Raw genomic sequence first — 21751 nt, forward strand, 5'->3', positions numbered from 1 at the left:
GGACATTTTTTGTTATTTCTGCACAGAATTTAGTAAAAAAAAAATCTGCGGATCTTAATTAAACAAAAAAATAAAATAAATACAAGCATGAAAATCACCCAGCCCACTACGGACCGTTCACATATCACATGTTTTGCACATTCAAGCTATTCTCTTGAAAATGCCTTGTAAACAACAATGGAAGATAAACATCTGATTCTGTCCTTGCTTTTTTGATGTGGCTTTTTGCACCATCAATACAGCGTCTTGTTTCAGATGTGAGTATTTAAAAATGTTGCTTTGTGATTATGTTCCCCATGTTGCTGTGCACACTAGCGAAGATTTGCAGTAACCCAATATCGTTCAGCAGTGAGTCTAGCTCCACCCTTTACTACCATACTGTTTTGCTAGGAACCCTTAAAAAGGGTGCGGAAAAGTGGTATGGTTTGGTAAGTGGTATTATTTTGGTACCTTTAACAGTGGAAACAGGCATGAATGCATACCTTACTGTTCAGTAATCAGGGTTCCCATACTTTTATGAACAGCAGATTCAAGGACTTTTTAAAGCACCATTAATATTAAATCGAGCACCTTTGTAATTCGTACCCCAGCATATGTAGCGTCATGAAAGTTTTTACTGTACTCAACATTTCACTTAAACTTAATATTTATTTTTAAAATGTTAAAGCAATTTTCCAAAAAATTGACTGTTTTAAACAGTCATGTTCAAAGAACAAGTTCAATTCTGGTGATATTCAAATGTGGTTTCTGAAATATTGATCAAATGATTTTAAATTTAATTCAAGCACTTTCAAGGACCTGTGTTTGTTTTTTGGCCCGTTTCCACTGAGTGGTACAATAAGTTACTCTTCGGTATGCTTCTATGTCCGTTTTTTACTGTAAAAAGGTACCAAAAAGAAAACCATACTCTACCAACTTTTTGTGTACCCTTTCCAAAGGGTGCCTAGCACAACAAAAGGGTACCAACAGGCGGAGACATCCTTTCACAAATGAGAGGCCCGAAAAACAAAGGCCTGAAAGGGCAAATGATTCTTTCAGCAACCTAAAACATGAACAAACCGCCATGTTTAATTATTGTAAGTTGCATGTTTCATAGTTTATTGTTCTAGGTAATTTTCATAATTTGTGTTATATAATGTGTTCTTGCAGATTTGCATGTCATATACTTTGAATTACTTTTCTACTACGCATGTGTAGTATGCTGTTATAGTATGCATGTTTTGTGACACACGCGAGTTTCTAGTGTGATGTGCAGGAGTTGGAGAGCACAAGCTTTTGACCGTAAAAGTCAAATATTGGAGTCATAATTCATCAAGCTGGAACAAACAAGTTGTATGTAAGTGGATTACGACAACATTGGCACGTTATGTATCTGATGTAAATATATAAACAAAGATACGCTGAATTGGATGGACTCTCGTGTTGTGATCAAGGGTAAGAGCACTACTACACGTCAAGACTTGTGAAATGGTCATAATGGTTACATTCATTCTTTCATTTTCTTTTCGGCTTAGTCTCTTTATTAATCCGGGATCGCCATAGCGGAATGAACCGCCTAACTTATCCAGCACGTTTTGCGCAGCGGATGCCCTTCCAGCCGCAACCGATCTCTTGGAAACATCCATACACTCACTCACATTTACCTATACTGCATGTCTTTGGACTGTGGGGGAAACTGCATCGCCATAATGGTAACATGTTCCCTACAATAATTATCATCGCCTTCTGGACTATTATGAACTTGGAATGAAGGAATCGCTTTAACAAGATGTAAACTTTACATTTGCTGGTGAAGAATGAAAACAAGAGGTTTGTACTGACCGTATAAGTTTTGTATAATTTATGAACCCAAATAAGGCCTAAATATATATTTTGGATATTTTTTTTAGTAATTGGTAATATTTTAGAGACTGTAAGGCTCTGTATGTGTTCATAAATGTTTTATTTATTTTTTATTATAGATAATTGCAGACGTTACAGTATTATTATTTTGTATTATCATTGCAGCTATAATTAAATCATATAAAGGTTAGTTATTAACATTTATACACAAGTAGGCCTATGTAAAGCATCCGTTTTGTATATGATATGTGAACGACCCGTACAGCTTTACTTTGACATTTCCTTGAGCGAGAATGACGTCGACTGCAACTTTGTCATACACCACGCCCACCAAAAGGGTACCATTGGTACCATTTGGCAGTGGAGACACAAGCCTGATAAAGGTGACCCATACGGAACTGAACCGTACCACTCAGTGGAAACAAGGCATTTAAGTATTTTCCAGGCCTTGAATTCATTTGTCTAAAATTCAAGTACTTTCAAGAAGCGTGGAAACCCTGAGTAACATTCTATAACTCTTAGTAGAAATGTGCCAGTAAAGGTACATATCAGTACAGAAAAACTACAGATGTGTATCTTTTGAAAAGTGACAGCTTTCGTAACTTTATCCTTAATCTCATGCAAAACAATATTTTATTGCACTTTTAAAACAAACCGCAGTATCTTTAAGGCAACCAACACACAAAAACCAAGTTAGTTAACTCTTATACTAGAAACCGTCAGTCTCTGAGCATTATTACTTGTTGATCTATCAAACAAATAGGAACCAAACCACTAACCACAAAAAAGGAAGTCAAACATAAAGCATAAACACATGCTATGTTAAAAAAATATGACTCAAAATTTACTTCCCATTTCAGTAAACATTCAGAGCTCATATTTAGATCCTTTTCGAGCTAATGTTATGAACATAGCTCATTCAATTACTGCAATATTCTAAAACACAAGATGATAAAGTAAAAGTGGGCACAGACAAAAATAAAATAAAATGTAAATATGTAAGCTATTTACTTCCTTTGAGTTTTAATTTCCCCTTCCTGCTTCGATAAATCCAGGTTGCTATACAGGTTATTGGGCAAAAAGCAACTATGAGTCAAGGTTTTCATCACCTGCTTATCAAAAAGCTTATGAGAATGAGAAAGAGGGCACTTAAAAGGTAATATAAAACAAGTTTGGACAGCACTCGCAAGTTTGGACACACTAAAGGGAGAGTGAAAATCACAATTACTGAAGATTGTAATTACAGGGAATTATGAGATTCGCTCAGAGGGATCTCTCCGCTGGCCTAATTGGACAAGAGCCCACTTTCCCTCGCCAGCACATTAACGTGTTTGTGTCTTTAACTTCCTCCACGGCTCATTTCCCAGTTTAAGGCGCATGCAAACAGCAGTTAACGTTCCTCATACTGATGCACTTCTGAGAACATGAAACACTCTCAAATGACTCTTGAAAAGAGGGCAAAATAAGCGCTTTGAATGCTTGGCGGCAAAAACAAAATGCCTGCTTGGTTGTCATGACATATCCGTGATTACACTTCGGCGCTTCATTAAGTGCCGGTTTTAGAAAGGATGAAAGGGGTCATAAAAGAAACAGGGGCTATAAACACATTGTGTATTTTTCTTAAGAAACATGTGAGTGGTGCTGTTCTAATGATTGCTTTCGGGATGTTAAAATGTTTTAAATTTGTTCATTTATTCATGTTGAAACCAGTATTTGCTGCCCAATTTAATTATTCATTTAATTAATTTTATTTTAATGAATTAAATAAAGAGAACAACATTTACATGAAATTAAAATGGTTTGTAATATTAGGACTTAACTGTCACTTTTGATCAATTTAATACATCATTGCTGAATAAAAGTACATTTTTAAAAGAGAATGAATTCTAAAAGTAACTTTTGCACTATATTCCAAGCACTATGAAGTCATAAAACTGAATTGCGTAAAAAAAAACAGATTCAATTAAACATTTAATACAGTTTAAAAATTAATCTGATATATCCATTAAATATTCATAAAATTGTTGAGGTAAAAGTACATTTTGTAAAATTCTGAAGTGTGCAAAATACGTGTCTTTTAACACTACTACTGGGATAACAGTAGTGGCTGTTAACATATATTACCTTAGGTTAGTGTTTCCCAACCCTGTTCCTGAAGGCACACCAACAGTCCACATTTTCAACCTCTCCCTAATCAAACACACCTGAATCATCTTATCATAACATCAGAAGAGACTCCAAAACCTGAAGTTAATGGGTCAGATAACGGAGACATCCAAAATATGTACTGTTGGTGTGCCTCCAGGAACAGGGTTGGGAAACACTGACTTAGGTTGCACCGTAACAACATGGCAGATGTAGTAAGCACACATTTCATTCATACTACAAACATCTGTACTATAAAAAAAACTTTTCTTGATTGTTGCAAATGAGGATGAACCAATATTTTGATTAATACCGATAACCGATATAGGGAATGTTAATTAAATTAAATATATACATATATACCTTTGAGTCTGATTATGAAAATAAAATTGTCATATCGGCTATTAGTATCACCCAATAAATACAGATTATGAAAACGGTTTTGTGATAAAGATAATGGTTTCCTTTAAAATACAATAATACAAATGGGAATGCATTAATATTTTGATCAATACAGAGCAATACCGAATGTTAAATACATTTTATAACCAATACATTTGAGTCTGATAACAAAAATAAAAATGCCATATCAGCTACAATGTCGGTGTCAGCCAATAAAAGGAGATTTTAGAAATGGTTCTGTAGAAAAAACGTTTAGGTGTTTCCTTTGCAATAAAATAATTGCAACTGAGGTTTTAAAGTAAAATAGGTTGAGCCCTGTATCTGTTTGCCTTTTGTTTTTGCAATCAGGCTTAGAAAAATTTATATTAACTAATTAATGTCAACTAATATATTTATCAGCCTATATATCAGATATATACAGCGGCCGAGAGAGCTTGACGTGCTGCAATTTAAGAAAGCACATGCAATTACAAAAAACACCAGCAAATAAAGAAAAGATCTTTATCAGTTTGACAGTACACGTGTTGCAAATTCTCACAACATAAACAACTGAAGAAATACGCAGCAATTGGTCATAACACAAACAAATGAAGGAATGCGCTACAATTAGTCACGACACTTGCAAATATCCACGTAACACGATGGAAATGTTTCAAGGGGACCCAAAACCCTGACGGACCCTGCTGAGATATGGATGTGTTATGTCGTGTAATCAGGATATTGAAATAAACAAAAAACAACTTACCTTTCAAAGACCACCAATCACTTCACTGAGAAACAGTCCCGGCATAATAACACATCCATATCTCAGCACGGTCCGTCATGATTTTGGGTCCCCTTGAAACACTTTCCATGTGTTACGTGGATATTTGCAAGTGTCGTGAATAATTGCAGTGCGTATCTTAAGTTGTTTCTGTTTTGACCAATTGCTGCGCATTTATTCAGTTGTTTATGTTGTGAGAATTTGCAACACGTGTACTGTCAAATTGATGAAGATCGTTTCTTTATTTGCTGGTGTTTTTTTTTTAAATGGCATGTGCTTTCTTAAATTGCAGCGCGTTAAGCTCTCTCGGCCACGGTAAAAATGTCTGTTGCGTTTAGATGTTTAATAAATGTTTAAACTTTTACAAATGTTCATAAAAGTCAGTTTTTTAAATCATCTAAGTTAAAAGTTGTTGGAAGAAAGATTAAGATCCAATAATGCAATTCAAAAGCATAATTAAAAGTGGGAAAAACATTATTTAAAATACGGAAAACCTGCTACATTACAGATATTTTGTTTACAGTGTAGCCTGCTTTGTCTTGTATTAGTATTAGTCCTATTGTTTTTGCAAACAGGCTTAGAAACATTATTAACAACTAATTAATGTCAACTAATATATTTATCGGCCTATATTTCAGATAAGAGCCTCCAAAAATGATTATAGTTATCTTCATGGGTTATATGTATCATACAAAATTTCATCCATAAAAAGGCAATCACAAAAATCCATATCATATGTGTTTGAAAAAAAATAATAGGATGAATAAATGACAGAACTTTCATTTTCGAATGAACTGCCTCTACAAATAATAGTAGTAGCAGTAGTGACTCTTTCTTTGAAAAACAAAATGACAAGTCTAAATTTATTCTCTGAGAAAGTATAAAGTTACTGCCGATCTGTCACCCTCCCTCTCTCTTACATTTTACCAACAAAGCACATCAGCAAATAAGAAGCTGAAACACAGAAATATGATTAATTGCATTAAGCACTTTTTAAGACAGCAAATGCAGACTTGCGAGAATAAAGAAAACTTGGAACAAACTCAAAATAGAAACTTTGAGATCTAAATATTTAGATGTTTGAACAAAGGAACATAAGGAGCTTCAAGGTTTTTGTTTTGATGCTGTTAAGTCAGTTTGCTTTGATCACAACCAACTGTTCACAAGTCATTCATTCTGCCAGACGCACACAAGACAAGACCAAAATAACCAAAAGATAGACTAAATACCAGCCGAAACAACAACCTGAACCTAAACAAAGATCAGAGACTAAACTTTGAAGCTGAAATAAAAGGCATAAAAGAAATATACGCTCAGTTTTATAACAATGTACAGTATGAAGTAATTTCCAAAGATGTCAATCAAGAGAGGTAAGAAACATTTGTGATCCACAATGGGACATACACTCTCCCACTTTATTAGGTATACCTTACTAGTACCGGGTTGGACCCACTTTTGCCTTCAGAACTGCCTTAATCATTCGTGGCATAGATTGAACAAGTTACTATAAATATTTCTCAGAGATTTTGGTCCATATTGACATGATAGCATCACACAGTTGCTGCAGATTCGTCGGCTGCGAATCACCCATTCCACTACATCCCAACGATGCTCTATTGGATTGAGTTCTGGTGACTGTGGAGGCCATTTGAGTACAGTGAACTCATTGTCATATATCTACACTGTAAATAATCCATTAGTTAGTGTTTTCTTGAAGTGTTTACTGGTTATTTACGGTTGTTGATTGCATTTGGGGAGCTTGACCTCTGCTCTGTTGACTTTTGATGTTGAAAAACTCTACAGTTTAACAAAGTGACTTTTATTGACATTTTATGTAAAATAACAGAAAATGTACTGGCAGTTTATAACAAGGTTTTTGCAGCATAATATACAACACCAACTCAGACAATATATATCACTTCAAACTTTTAAAAATGTTAATTAAAGTCACTTTTTCAAACTTTTCAAGGTTAAAAGTTGTTGGAAGAAAGATCAAGGTCCCATAATGCAATTCAAAAGCTTAAATGAATGGAGAAAAACTAAAACATGAATCAAAACAGGAAAAACTGCTAAACTACGGATATTTTTACAGTGTAGCCTGCTTTGTCTTGCATTAGTTTTAGTCCTATTCGGACGCGACTCATTTGCTGTAACAAGTACATTTTAAGTACATTTTAGCATCACTAGTGTATTTTGAGATTTTAATCATGTCTCAAAAAAAAACAAGCTGTGTTTTTCATTTTGGTAGAACTGTAGAGCAAATTGCCTACTGTTTTTCAGTGAACTCTGGGGAAATCTAATCTAAAGTAGACAGGAATTTCAGTGATTGTGGTACATTATTCTTCCCACAACATACTTTCCCAAGCGTTAAATTCCATACAACTAAAGCTTAAAGATAAATATACCATGACTAAACACGCTCTGCTGCCTGCTACACACTTATTCTGATGTTTTAGCCAACATTTTGGGTTAAAACAATTATACTGGTGGTTTGTAGTTTCTTTCTTTCTTTCTTTCTTTCTTTCTTTCTTTCTTTCTTTCTTTCTTTCTTTCTTTCTTTCTTTCTTTCTCTCTTTCTTTATTGATTTCCTTTATTCCTACCTTCCTCCCTTCCTGCTTTCCTTCCATCCTACCTTCCTTCCTGCCTGCCTTCCTTCCTGTCTGTCTTTCTTCCTGCCAGTCTTCCTTCCTGCCAGTCTTCCTTCCTGCCTTCTTTCTTTCTTTTTTCTTCCTTCTTTCCTGCCTTCCTGCCTTTGTTTATTCCTACCTTCATCCCTTCCTGCTTTCCTTCATTCCTTCCTGCCTGCCTTCCTTCATTCCTACCTTCCTCCCTTCCTGCCTGCCTTGCTGCCTTCCTTTGACAGAAATGTAATAATATTAATTATATGTTAATATGAATTAATTGGTCTTTATTAAACAAAACAATGTGTTAAAAACAAACCTTTTATTGTGGACATTGACGTAAAATGGCTAGTTACGCTAAATGTTCTAATAATTCAATTCTAAAATAATTTAATCAAGCTTTTAATTAATTACAAAACTTTGGCTTGGTAAGATTTTTGAAATCCCTTATGCTCACCAAGGCTGCATTAAACAGCAGTAAAAATGGTAATATTGAGAAATTTGATTACAATTTAAAACAGCTGTATAATGTTTAAATATATGTTAATGTAATTTATTCGTGCATGTACTTTACAGCATCATTACTGCAGTCTTTTTTGGTGTCATCATTTTTCAGAAGTCATTTTATTATGATTTAATGCTTAATAAATGTATTGAACGTGTGATATTAATTGCATTGTCCTGATTAATGTGAAAACAATATTGCAATATTATCTTTAGATATATTCAATATTTCGCTCAGTTTAAATGTATCCTTGCAAAAATAAGAGTATTAATTTATTTACAAACTAAAACTGTTCAAACAGCATAAATAGAGAATAACTACATTTCTTTTTCATCCACTTGATTGCTTAAAATGTCTTGTGCCCTCCATTTCCATTCAAATCCCAAATTATGAGCATCAAAGTTCCTCAGAGTCAGAACAGCTGGATTTTACAACCTAGGAAATGCGACGTGCTTAGAAAAGGCCTGGCATCTTTTCATTATGTCCTACAGGGCGAGAGGTAGACAAAATGAAGAACATTTTCCACCCTGGAGTCACAAACAGAACAATAATAAAAGGAGAAAAACAGCAATGACTAAAAGAGAATCTGATCTGATCAAACTTAGCACAATCCTGACACCTTTGCCTTCATACACAAGGAGAACTGATGATAAAATAAATGCATACGGGATTCAGGTTGCCCCAGTATGTGTGTGTGGATGTGTGTGTGTGTTAATGTGAGAGTGCGGCATATCCTTTACTGACTCATGGGATTACATTTTTCATTGGAAATATTTCCAGGAAATAAGCAACTAAGCTCATCACATTTAGATCACAACTGACTTCATAGCATTTGCAAGAACGTAGCACTGTGAATTCCACATTAAAATAAACTGAAAACATCGATCTCCAATAATAGCTGAATTACAGACAAAGATCATACTGATCTTTATAGTACTGAATTGAGCATCTGCTGAAATTAATATTTGAACATACATTTTTTTTATTTACTTATTGAGCAAATAATAGAAAATTAATATTTTTATTAATATGCTTTCTTATTTATTGACTATTTGCTTTATTAAACATGCCTGTTGTACATACTGTACACACATGCTGTACATACAGTTGAAGTCAACATTATTCACCCTCCTGGGAATTTTTATTTCTTTTTCAAATATTTATTTCCCAAACATTGTTTAACAGAGCAAAGGATTTTTCACAGTATGTCCTATAAAAAGTTTTTCTGGAGAAAGTCTTATTTGTTTTATTTCCGCTTTTACATGACCTGACAAATTCATTTCTATTCAACAGAACAGGTTTCATAAATATCAATGAATTTATTTGATGTGCATTTTAATTGTCAAAACTGTATTCAACCATTAAAACTGACAATAAAACAATACAATAAAACAAATTAAAAATAAAACAATAAAACATTCTAATGTTCACTCATTCATTTTCTTTTCTTAGTCCCTTTCTTAATATGGGGTTGCAACAGCGGAATGAATCGCCAACTTATCCAGCAAATGTTTTACGCAGTGGATGCCCACTCATTTACACACATACACTACGAACAATTTCGCCTTTCCAGTTCACCTATAGCACATCTTTGGACTGTGGGGGAAACCGGAGCACCCGGAGCACTTGCTGTGAGGCGATCGTGCTACCCACCGCACCACTGTGACGCCCCACATTCAAATCTAATCAAGCCAATTTTTTTTATTTAAGGTGATCTTATTCAAATTGTTTTAACTGTAGGGCTGTACGATATTGGAAAAATTTGACTTTTGTTTGACAATATATATTGCGATATAAATTTATATTCAATTTCACCCGATGATTAAGGATGCTTTCACACTTGGCTCAATTGCCTGGACCGTACCAAAGTTTGATTGTTCCCCATTGCCACCTTCTCGGTTGGTCTGTGTTCACACCGTCTTTTTTCCTTCTGAGCCCCGGTACGCTTGCGTCATCAAGCTGCTGTTGTGTGTACAGCTGTTGCTAGGTGACGGCCACGAAAGCAAATCGCTAAAATGAAGATGTACGCACAATGCAGTCGTTCTGCTTTTACTGAAACTTTTGGTTTTGAACATACAGAAAGCGGCTTGCATCCATCTGCCACAAAACTATTATAAACGTTCAGAACAAAACACAATGTCTGCAGATGCTGTTTTTGGAGGAGAAAAGCAGACATAACACTGTTTGCCCTGGCTCTGGTTTGTCCTGCTTGTCACCAAGGTACAGTACGTTACACGCGTGGGCACACACACACGCACACGCACACACGCGCACGCACGCGCACGCACGCACGCACGCACACACAAATGAACATTATGAAAACTAGTTTGCTGTACATTTGGCGGTTCTCCTCCATTATTTGGTATGATTGCATTCGTACCAAAAGTGTACCAGACCAGAGTTCACATGAACCGTATCCCAGACCACCTCTTTCAGGCGGACTCGGGTACGGTTCACAGGTGAGCACCAGAGTTCAGATGACACATTCACACAAGCTAAATGTACCATACTCTAACGTCAACCGAACTCGGGTGCGGACCAAAAGTGCTAGTGTGCACCTGTAAATAGCTCTATTTGGAAAGTCCTTAATGTAGATTGATTGGAATGATTTTGTATGGGAGTGAAATATAAATATATTTTAAGTAATTTAATACATACATATAATAAATAAACTACAGTCATAAATAAAACACAATGGAGCAAATATTAAAGTGAAATAAACAGTGCTTTATGAGAGAATCTAACAGTATTTGGGTACAGAAATTCATTCATTCACTTTTCCTTCGGCTTAGTCCCTTTATTCATCAGGGATCGCCACAGCGGAATGAACTGCCAACTTATCCAGCATACGTTTTACACAGAGGACGCCCTTCCAGCTGCAACCCAGTACTGGGAAACATCCACACACATACACTACAGCCAATTTAGTTTATTCAATCCACCTATAGTGCAAGTCTTTGGACTGTGGGGGAAACCGAAGCACCCGAAGGAAACCCACGCCAACACGGGGAGTACATGCAAACTCCCCACAGAAACGCTAACTGGTCTAGCCGGGGCTCGAACTAGTGACCTTCTTGTTGAGAGGCGAAAGTGCTAACCACTGAGCCACTGTGCCGCCTGGTATAGGAATTGAATGATCAAACGTAAAAGAGCATTTCATAGTCTTCATCATATAATTAATTCAGTACAATGTATCTTTATTAAACTTATTTATGCTCTTCATGATCTCTAGAAAAACTTCAAACTCTTAAAATACTCACAAATGCCTTAAAAACATAAATATTAAAAAATTTTACTTAATGGTGGTTCAATTATGTGTCTCCACAAATCTCATGTGTTTTGACCTGTGGATTCTGGCCAACTATAATCCCAATTCATTCATTCATTTATTTTATTTTCGGCTTAGTCCCTTTATTAATCAAGGATCACCACAGTGGAATGAACCGCCAACTTTTCCAGAATATGTTTTACGCAGTGGATGCCCTTCCAGCTATAACCCATCACTTGGAAACATCCATACGCTCTCATTCACACACATACACTACCGACAATTTAGCTTACCCAATTAACCTAGAGCATGTCTTTGGACTGTGGGGGAAACCGGAGCACCTGGAGGAAACCCACATGAGGAAAACATGCAAACTCCACACAGAAATGCCAACCGACCCAGTCGAGGCTCGAACTAGTGACCTTCTTGCTGTGAGGCGACAGAGCAACTCACTGCACCACTGTGCTGCCCTATAATCCCAACTCAACATTGCATATATTTGACTATTGACACACTACGATATCCATGTTAAAACGATATATTGTGCAGCCCTAATTGATGGTGATCAGGAATGAATTCAGGATTTTTGGTCTTCTCTCAGGAGAAAACTGACACTCAGTGCATTTTCATTCACATCTCCAGATCTCAGAGTTTCCTCATTCACAAAAAGACTGGATGCGAGTTTCTAGGATACCAGTGTTCAAAAAAAAGGAAAAAAAAAATCATCTGGGATCATTGAATGCATGAACACCCACATCCACCCACAAACACGCAGTGCTGACGTCCACACACGTCTCTCAGCTACAGAACACAACCTTGACTCGCCCATCGCAGAATCCAAACTGATATTCAGACATAAAGCAAGGTTGTTTTTTTTAAAGAGGAGATGCTGTTCTCCCACTCACGGCGGTTGCGTAAGAGGTCACACCAACGCAGATATAAACGGCATCAGTGAGAGACGGTGAAGAAAACGCTCTGGTCATTGTCTGTGCAGTGTGGGTGGATGCTGGATTTAAATATTAAGGTTAACAGCGACGCCAAATGAAGACGTGTGAAAACTGACTCAGGATTGAGCGGAGCCTTGGCCATGTTGTAGTATCGCTGAAAAGTCTTTAAACACAGTGAACGTTTAATTGGGGTTTAAATAGATAAATAAATAAATAAATAAATAAATAAATAAATAAATATGTATTATTAAACATGGAATAATAAATATATATTATGAATTATTAGCTAATACATTTGTATTATTCATTGTAACATTATAAACAGTTACCACCTAAAATAATCATGATACCATTTATAATCGCATATCGCAATATTGACTGTGATATTAAAATGTTTTCCAAATCATATCATGGTCAATATTGCGATTTGCAATTGCGATTATAAATGGTATCATTTTGTGAGTCGACTTGATGGGTTTTTAAAGGAAAATGTTCACACAGATTAGTAATAATGCTCAAATGTGCATTTGTAAAATTAGAAATGGTCTCAAAATAAATAATTCTTAAATTAAATATTTTAATTAATGTCCACTTATTTTCTTACACTTGCAATTTTTAAATGAAATATAACAATATTTCTGTGTGTAACTTTGTATTATTGTTTTATATATACTTATTTTCAGATTTTTTTCTTGTTTTGGTAAAGCATTTGCTGAAAACATGACGCATTTTTCCACTGTATAAACACAATTATGATTGATATTTTTTTAGAAAAAAATAGCTTAAAATTTTTTGATTTAAATAAAAGTTTGTGCCATTTAACTGATCACATTAATCAGTTAATCATTAATAAGCAGAGATGTGTCGAGTGCATGAAAACAGTCAGCGAGACCAGTAGATCAGCGAGCTTCATTTCTGCTGATGTGAGAGGAGAGACTGCTAGTGTTATATACCTTTTCAGGTGAAGAGTGCCAGCAGCTTAAACGCTCTCCGTCATGATTTCATCATGCGTGTGCCATACAGAGGACCGGACATTAAACAGCTCTGTTCATGCATCATCAGAAAAGTACTGCCTAAAGTTACTGTGAGTCCGAATTGTGCATTTAGGTGAAGGTCATTTGACAGTTATAAAGGTTGTTGTGGCAAACGTAGTGGTCATGGCTGCAGATTATAGACAGATAGTATATAAGGGCTGAACAATATATTATTTGAGCATCAATACCGCAATGTGTGTATCCACAATAGTCATGTCGCAGGATTAGATTGTTTATTAAATATTAAAATATAAAGATATTTTTAAATATTATAAAGCTCTTAAAATAATTTGGTGAGATTTTATTCACTGTATATTGCAGAAAAACAAAATCTCACAATGACCGATTTTTCCAATATTGTGCACCTCTAACGCTTTGAAAAACATATGCTGGATAAGTTGGCGGTTCATTCCGCTGTGGTGACCCCTGATTAATAAAGAGACTAAGCCGAAAAGATAATCAATGAACGTATAAGCTGAAAAGAAAATATATATTATATATAAAATATAATATAATAAAATATAATTTAATATAATATATATAGATAATATATAAGGGCTGAACAATATATCATTTGAGCATCAATACCGCAATGTGTGTATCCACAATAGTCACATCGCAGGATTAGTTTGTTTATTAAATATTAAAATATAAAGATATTTTTAAATATTATAAAGCTCTTAAAATAATTTGGTGAGATTATATTCACTGTATGTTGCAGAAAAACAAAATTTCACAATGACCGATTTTTCCAATATTGTGCACCTCTAACGCTTTGTAAAACATATGCTGGATAAGTTGGCGGTTCATTCCACTGTGGTGACCCCTGATTAATAAAGGGACTAAGCCGAAAAGATAATAAATGAACGCATAAGCTGAAAAGAAAATATATATTATATATAAAATATAATATAATATATATAGATAATATATAAGGGCTGAACAATATATCATTTGAGCATCAATACCGCAATGTGTGTATCCACAATAGTCACATCGCAGGATTAGTTTGTTTATTAAATATTAAAATATAAGATATTTTTAAATATTAAAAAGCTCTTAAAATAATTTGGTGAGATTATATTCACTGTATGTTGCAGAAAAACAAAATTTCACAATGACCGATTTTTCCAATATTGTGCACCTCTAACGCTGCGTAAAACATATGCTGGATAAGTTGGCGGTTCATTCCACTGTGGTGACCCCTGATTAATAAAGGGACTAAGCCGAAAAGATAATAAATGAACGCATAAGCTGAAAAGAAAATATATATTATATATAAAATATAATATAATATAATATAATATATATAGATAATATATAAGGGCTGAACAATATATCATTTGAGCATCAATATCGCAATGTGTGTATCCACAATAGTCATGTCGCAAGATTAGATTGTTTATTTAATATTAAAATATAAAGATATTTTGAAATATTATAAAGCTCTTAAAATAATTTGGTGAGATTATATTCACTGTATGTTGCAGAAAAACAAAATCTCACAATGACCGATTTTTCCAATATTGTACACCTCTAACGCTGCGTAAAACTTATGCTGGATAAGCTGGCGGTTCATTCCGCTGTGGTGACCCCTGATTAATAAAAGGACTAAGCTGAAAAGAATATATATATATATATATATATATATATATATATATATATATATATATATATATATATATATATATATATTAGGGGTGCACGTTATTGGAAAATCTTGACATTGCAAGATACAAAAGATACAAAAACTCTAACCAAGATACAAAACTCTAACCATGTGTTCAATTGCACATTCAGTCATACTAACAATCAATCAAAATCAACCAGAAGAACACTTTCAGAAATTTCTTGTCATCATTTACACACCATGATGTTATTACTTTAAACCTGAACGTCTTTCTTTCTTCAGTGGAACATAAAACTAAGAAATACTGAAGAATGAATAACAATATTACTGTTATAAAACAATACTGACTTTCTCTAGACAAACATGCTTTTTTCCTGCCAAAACACCACAGAAAAAGTCGGTCAGTCATAAAGGCTTACAAGGTCAAGTAAATGTTGATCAATTTGTGATATTAGGCAAAACTACAGTATCCCTTTTAATAAACTTATCCATCTTCACTATTAGTATTATTTGTGCATGGATGATATAGACAATATGGGTCAGGCATTTAGGCAAACCCCCTCTCTCTCTCTCTCTCCCACTGTTATCTAAAGCATTGTCTGGGTCCAGTACTGACGATATCATTATTTAACTAACTAGGTCATCACTTCCCATTCACTCACACAACATCTGGCTCTTTTTGTAAAGTCCACCGAAGAAAACAACAAACAAAACTCAAGACCTTCGCCAAAGATCTCCATGCAGATAAACCACCATTACAAAAGCTTGTTTTTGAAGCTGATACTGAATCTAGCACTTATAAAGGTAGAAAGATAAAACCCAAAACCAGTACTTCCAGTTAACAACAGTTGATGATAAAATGTACTTTGTTACTTAACATTTAGCTGATGATTTGATCCAAAATGACTGACAAGTATCTTAGTAATTGGGATGTTCTCATGATAACATTTTCAGCTATTGACTTCTGTGTTTTGACCCCTCATTTAGACAGTAACACAGTTTTCAGGCCTGACAATTTAAACCCTTGTGCATACCATGTGCCGGTATAAGATTCTGATGATATGATAAACTTGGGTAAAAATACCACAGCTTCACAGTATTGTGATTACTGCTTTAAAATATGTTCTTTTTTAAATGTCTGAGTAAAAAAAACTGCAATTTGTTCCCTCATTGAACACATTATATTTTAATTTAAGAAACATTTATAATATTTTGGAACAGTAAACATGTCAGGCTAAATAATTCAAATGAATCACTGACTGCTGTCTTCATTAACAAACAACAAAAACATTTCACAACTTTAAACTTACAACTTAAAAGTGTCATCTTTTGATATCTTTGAATAGTCGTCTTTGGATATCTTTCTTTTCCGTGGATATAAAGTATGCCACTGCACTGTTCAGGTCTATAGGATGTTGGCGTATAAGCGATTGGTTTTTCAGATGTTTGCCCATGGAATCATGGGCTGAACAGTAACTACTGATGAGGAAGGTTATTTGCTGCTGAAGATACTTTTGCCATAAATAAATAAACAACTTACATATACCTTAAAATGGTAAAACATAAAATGTTAGCGGTTTTAAAACCGTTGTTTTTCCAAAACTGTGGATTAGAAAACCTTGAAACCAGTTTTCATCCCATGCCTACCTGTGCATACATATTTTTGTTCTTTTTTTATTTTATTTTTTGTGGTCATTTGTGGTCAACAAATGTGTGTATAGTTATTTTTTTGTTAAGATTTGTATATTTATTTTCATAATTCTATTTTACCCTAGGTTTAAAAATACTGGGTAAAAATCAAAAACTGCTTTCTTTCATCTGAGAAATATCGCTAATTTACGAAGTATGCTATCCATCTCAGATGCAGAAAAGCTAGTCCATGCTTTTATGACTTCTAGGCTGGATTACTGTAAAGCTCTGTTCGCTGGTTGCCCAGCATCCTCTATTAACAAACTTCAAAAAGTACAAAACGCAGCTGCCAGAGTTCTTACCTAGTCTAGAAAATATGATCATATCACCCCAATTTTATCCTCCTTACACTGGCTGCCTGTTAAGTTTCGTATTGATTTTAAAATATTACTTCTTACCTATAAAGCTTTAAATAATCTAGCTCCTGTTTATCTAACCAACCTCCTGTCTCGCTACAGTCCAACCCGCTCTTTAAGATCTCAAAACTCAGGGCTTCTGGTAGTACCCAGAATAGCAAAGTCGAGTAAAGGAGGTCGAGCCTTCTCATTTATAGCTCCTAAACTCTGGAATAGCCTTCCTGATAATGTCCGAGGCTCAGACACACTCTCGCAGAAACTCTCAAAACTGGATTAAATCTTTTTATTAAAGTATACACTCAGTGCATCACATAGCGGTATAATGCATGAATGTGCTCCACGCAGGTTTTTGCATCTCGCTTATTTACACGATGAACAGCAGCTACACTAATTATTCTCTTTATTCTCTACTTCCACCTGGGGATACTTATCCCGAGGCCCCCCGAGGTTATGCAGTGCCACTGAAGCGATCCAAAACCTGTGAAGAGATGATCCCAAGGTTTTCACATTGCCGGACCAGGCCGTATCCTGAGCATCTGCTGTGGTGGTCATGGAGGAGTAGGAAGAGTATGCATCTGATTTCTGTGAGAATCCAGGGACAGACGAGTCTTCGCTGACATCCAGTGTTCTCCAGCCTCCGGCGCCTAGAGTGCAGCTCTCCACAAAACGTTTGGCCATATGAGAAACGGTCGTGCCCAACTGAGCCAGGTTTCTCTAAAGGTTTTTTTTCCTTCACATTCGCCCATTGGTGCAGTTTTTTTTTCTCTCCTCTCCACTGTCGCCACTGGCTTGCTAAGTTCGGAACTTGTAGAGCTGTGCATCGATGGATTACTCTTCAGTGTTTGAACTCTCAGCAGTGAATACTAAAACACATTAAACTGAACTGATCTAAACTGAACTGAAACTCTAATAACTGAACTACACAGTTTCAATTCACTATAATCTTCTATGTGAAGCTGCTTTGACACAATCTACATTGTAAAAGCACTACACAAATAAAGATGAATTGAATTGAACCATCAGGACAAAAATATCCCCATTCAAACCCATTAAAATTACAATAATTCAGTGCCATGCATGCAAAAAAGCATACTTTTTGTTACCATTTAGTGGTCAAGGCTTTAAAATGTAAAAAAAACCCTGCTAAATGTCAGTAATATACTAAAATGTAGATAAAATACTGTAATTATATAAGATAAAATATACGTATATTAAGTCAAGTCTGTTGTTTTAAAATAAATTGAGTCAAATATATTGAGTCAAGTCATCTGTTGTTTGTAAACTTGATAAGAGTTTGTAAATTGAGTTTAGAAAGATAATCTGCTGCGTTTCAGTTATTGTTTTATCATCCAGCTTTTGCCAAATTACAATTACGGTAGAGATGCATTATATCTGAGATTCTGTGGCTTTTAATACTGTGTGATTAAAGTCAACAAAGAGGACAGCACAGCTAAAGTCCAACTCTCTGTTTCTCTAGGTTTTATTCATGCTAAAGACAAATTTCTCATCTGTTGATAAGACCTCCAGAGGTCTTACAGAGGTCTTCTGCAACACAAGACTTTCAGAAAAAGGGGACAAAAATTGTGTGAGACTGATAACAACAGTCAGAAAAAAGAACAACGTCAAATTTACTGTCCTGCAAATGCTGCATTTGAAACAATTTGCAAAGATGATATAATACATATAAACTTACATGTGTAAAAAAAAAAGTCTAAATATTACAAAAAGATTGGAATATTTTCATAAATCTATTTTACACTAGGAACCAAAAGTACTGGGGAAAAATTTCACCATCAGGATAAAAACATCCCCATTTAAACCCATTAAAATTACAATATTTCAGTGCCATGTATGCAAAAAGGCATACTTTATTGTGAATGGGTTACCATTTCTGTGGTCAAAGTGAATTTAAAGACAACTTCGTTCTCTGAAAGCATTTGAGTTTCCTTGGCTGTGATTTGGATCATTGTCTTGCTGAAATGTCCACCCTGGTTTAATTTTCATCATCCTGCTAATGTAGATGTTGGACTCAAGCAGCTGATATTAATTTACAAGTGCTGAGGATTGCTGAAGAACTACTGAGAGATTTCAGCTGCTGTCTGGGCTTTCACTGCCTCTCTACACCTTCCTTTCTTCATGTGTTTAATACTTTTTTCTGTGTCATTTCATTTTATTACACATAACTTAATTTGTAAACTGTCTAGATGTGCTTTCTTTGCATGTATGGATATGCAACTTTGGTTGTTACTAGGGCTTGACATTAACTTTTTTTGATCACCAGCCACAGTGGCTAGAAGCTGTCCAACATTCCTAGCCACTCTGCATTTTCACTAGCCACAATTTTGTTGGTGGAAAAATATTTTTATTATTTTTATTATTTTTGCATAAATTTGACTTTGACATGCTAAAATACTTGATTTAGATTTTGTGTTGCGTCCACATGCCTCCTCATTAATTTTACTTTTTGTGTGTCATGTATGAGCTAATGGGTCATGGTTTCATAATGTTATATTGCAATTAGTTTTTATTCCACACTTTTCAGAACTCAAAATTAAGGATTTACCAAATTTATCTCTGACCACACCAAACAATAATTATTTCTTAGCCACAAAATTTAAATGTGTCAAAACAAGCTAAATATAGCTGTATACTACACTTTTTACTTAACAAAACATTTCTTTAAAAAAACAGAGAAAAACAACTGACTTTTAAAAATAATTATTGTCATGTATCAAAAATATGCACAGTAACCTGTCCCTGCTAAAGGTCTCTCAGATCCCCAGTTAACTACACATAAATGGAGAGTTAATCTCATATTAAAACAATGTTATTGTAAAAAAAGATAATTAAACTATATTAACAAAAATAACCGTAAGCTAAAGAAAGCAGGTGAAAAACATACCGTGTGTGATAATGAAAAGATGATCACACGCACACGGTTAAGGCCAATTAATAATCTGTTCAAAGCGAAAGCAACCGGTGCTGCTTACAAAAAGACAAATTTGGAGCTCTTGAAAGCAGAAGGACTGTGGGTGCATGAGCATACCTTTTTGTCTGGTCTATTTGAAAGAGAACCGATCACAGTTGTGTTCCAGGCACGGTTGCTTTACGCAAGGAAACAGGAGCGCGCACGCGTTTTAAACAGTCGCGCGCATCCCATTAGCTGTCAGCGCGAGTGATCATCCTCTCATTCTGTATTCATCTGCTTTCGTTTGCTCATGCGAACAATTATTTTTGTCAGTTGTGCTGTTTCTCGATTCTAAGATCACATTTGCACGCATATTGGGTCATCCTTATAGTCTAACCCTGCTTTTAAGAAAACCACAATTTAAAAATGATTTTCAACCAGCCAAAGTGACTAGTGGGAGAGACTGTCTAATCTGTGAAAGCTGAAATCTACCCACCTTTGTTGGGTTGGTGGGTGTTAATGTCAAGCCCTGGTAGTTATCAACATCAGAGAAAGCACGTTTAGAAATATGTTTTCTGAGAAAAATGGTGACATGTGGAATATTTATTTCCCCCACTGTAAATGTACACAGGTTTAAAAAAAAATCTAAATAATAAAAATTTATAAAGGACTTAACATGCTGATGACCGTTAATTGCATCATAACAGTCTTGTGGAAATGGTCTATTAACTGACAGGAACTCATGAATCAATCTTCGGTTATTACAGCACTTAACACATTATCTGGATTATATACCAGCACTAACAATAGGGTTCAGCCACATACTGTAGATCCCTTGTCCCTCATGCCCCAAACTGATCAGCATCGCCCCTCCTGAGACCCACAGGCTGTCAATCGGCTCTCAAATGGAAAACGGCCTAAATCAATGGCCTGGAAAAACAAGTGCCAGCTAATTATAGGGAAAAGGGCAGCCAGTGGAAGAGAACATCAACACCTCACACTGGCCTCAATGTGACAATGTGATCTATACGGTCCATCCAGAGTGCAAAATAAAAAAAAGAGAGGTCTGTCACAGGTTTTTGGCACGAAATGTGACATCAGAATCAAACAAACTCCAGCTAAACGTCCTAACCGAAATGTTCTGAGCTTTCAGTGTAGTTATTATTCAAGCTGATTTCTTTGGCTCCTGCTATTATTAGCCGCCTCTGAAATCCAAGTCCACTGAGGGTTCCTCCATCAGCTACTGCTATCCCATCATGCACCGCTCTGAACAGAAGTCCCTTTGATTTTGGGTCTGCATCTTGCGCTGATGAAAACGACTATGTCAACTAATGCCAAATTCAAGACGATAACTATGAGGATTTGATAAGTAGGCCATAAATACAAGCCGTGTAGGAAAACACTTTTGCTATCTACATCCCTGGTTAATGTTTAAATGGCTTTAGATTGACAAAAGGGGGATTCCATACTTGCAATGCTTCCACTTTAAACCGATAAGCAGAGGATGGGGAGATTGAGAACAAGGTTTTTATAGCGTAGCAGATATGCTATTATTTTTACCTTTTGAAGGCTGGTAGGATTAAGTTGTGTCTTGTCAATTATTTTTATGGCCACCTGCAGAAAAAAGAAAAGGAGAAGAG

General features: G+C 35.2%; 1 protein-coding gene across 6 annotated transcripts in view; it reads right to left on the reverse strand.

The window, feature by feature from the left end:
* mark3b (MAP/microtubule affinity-regulating kinase 3b) overlaps positions 1–21751 on the reverse strand; it is a 124509-nt gene that overhangs the window by 81450 nt on the left and 21308 nt on the right. For all 6 annotated transcript variants that reach the window (XM_056480754.1, XM_056480751.1, XM_056480752.1 and 3 more), the window contains exon 3: positions 21672–21725. In XM_056480754.1, coding sequence (XP_056336729.1) covers positions 21672–21725 — 54 coding nt within the window. The remainder of the gene's footprint in view (positions 1–21671; positions 21726–21751) is intronic.

The sequence above is a fragment of the Danio aesculapii genome, chromosome 20 (genome assembly GCF_903798145.1).
Source record: "Danio aesculapii chromosome 20, fDanAes4.1, whole genome shotgun sequence".
Classification (NCBI taxonomy): Eukaryota; Metazoa; Chordata; class Actinopteri; order Cypriniformes; family Danionidae; genus Danio; species Danio aesculapii.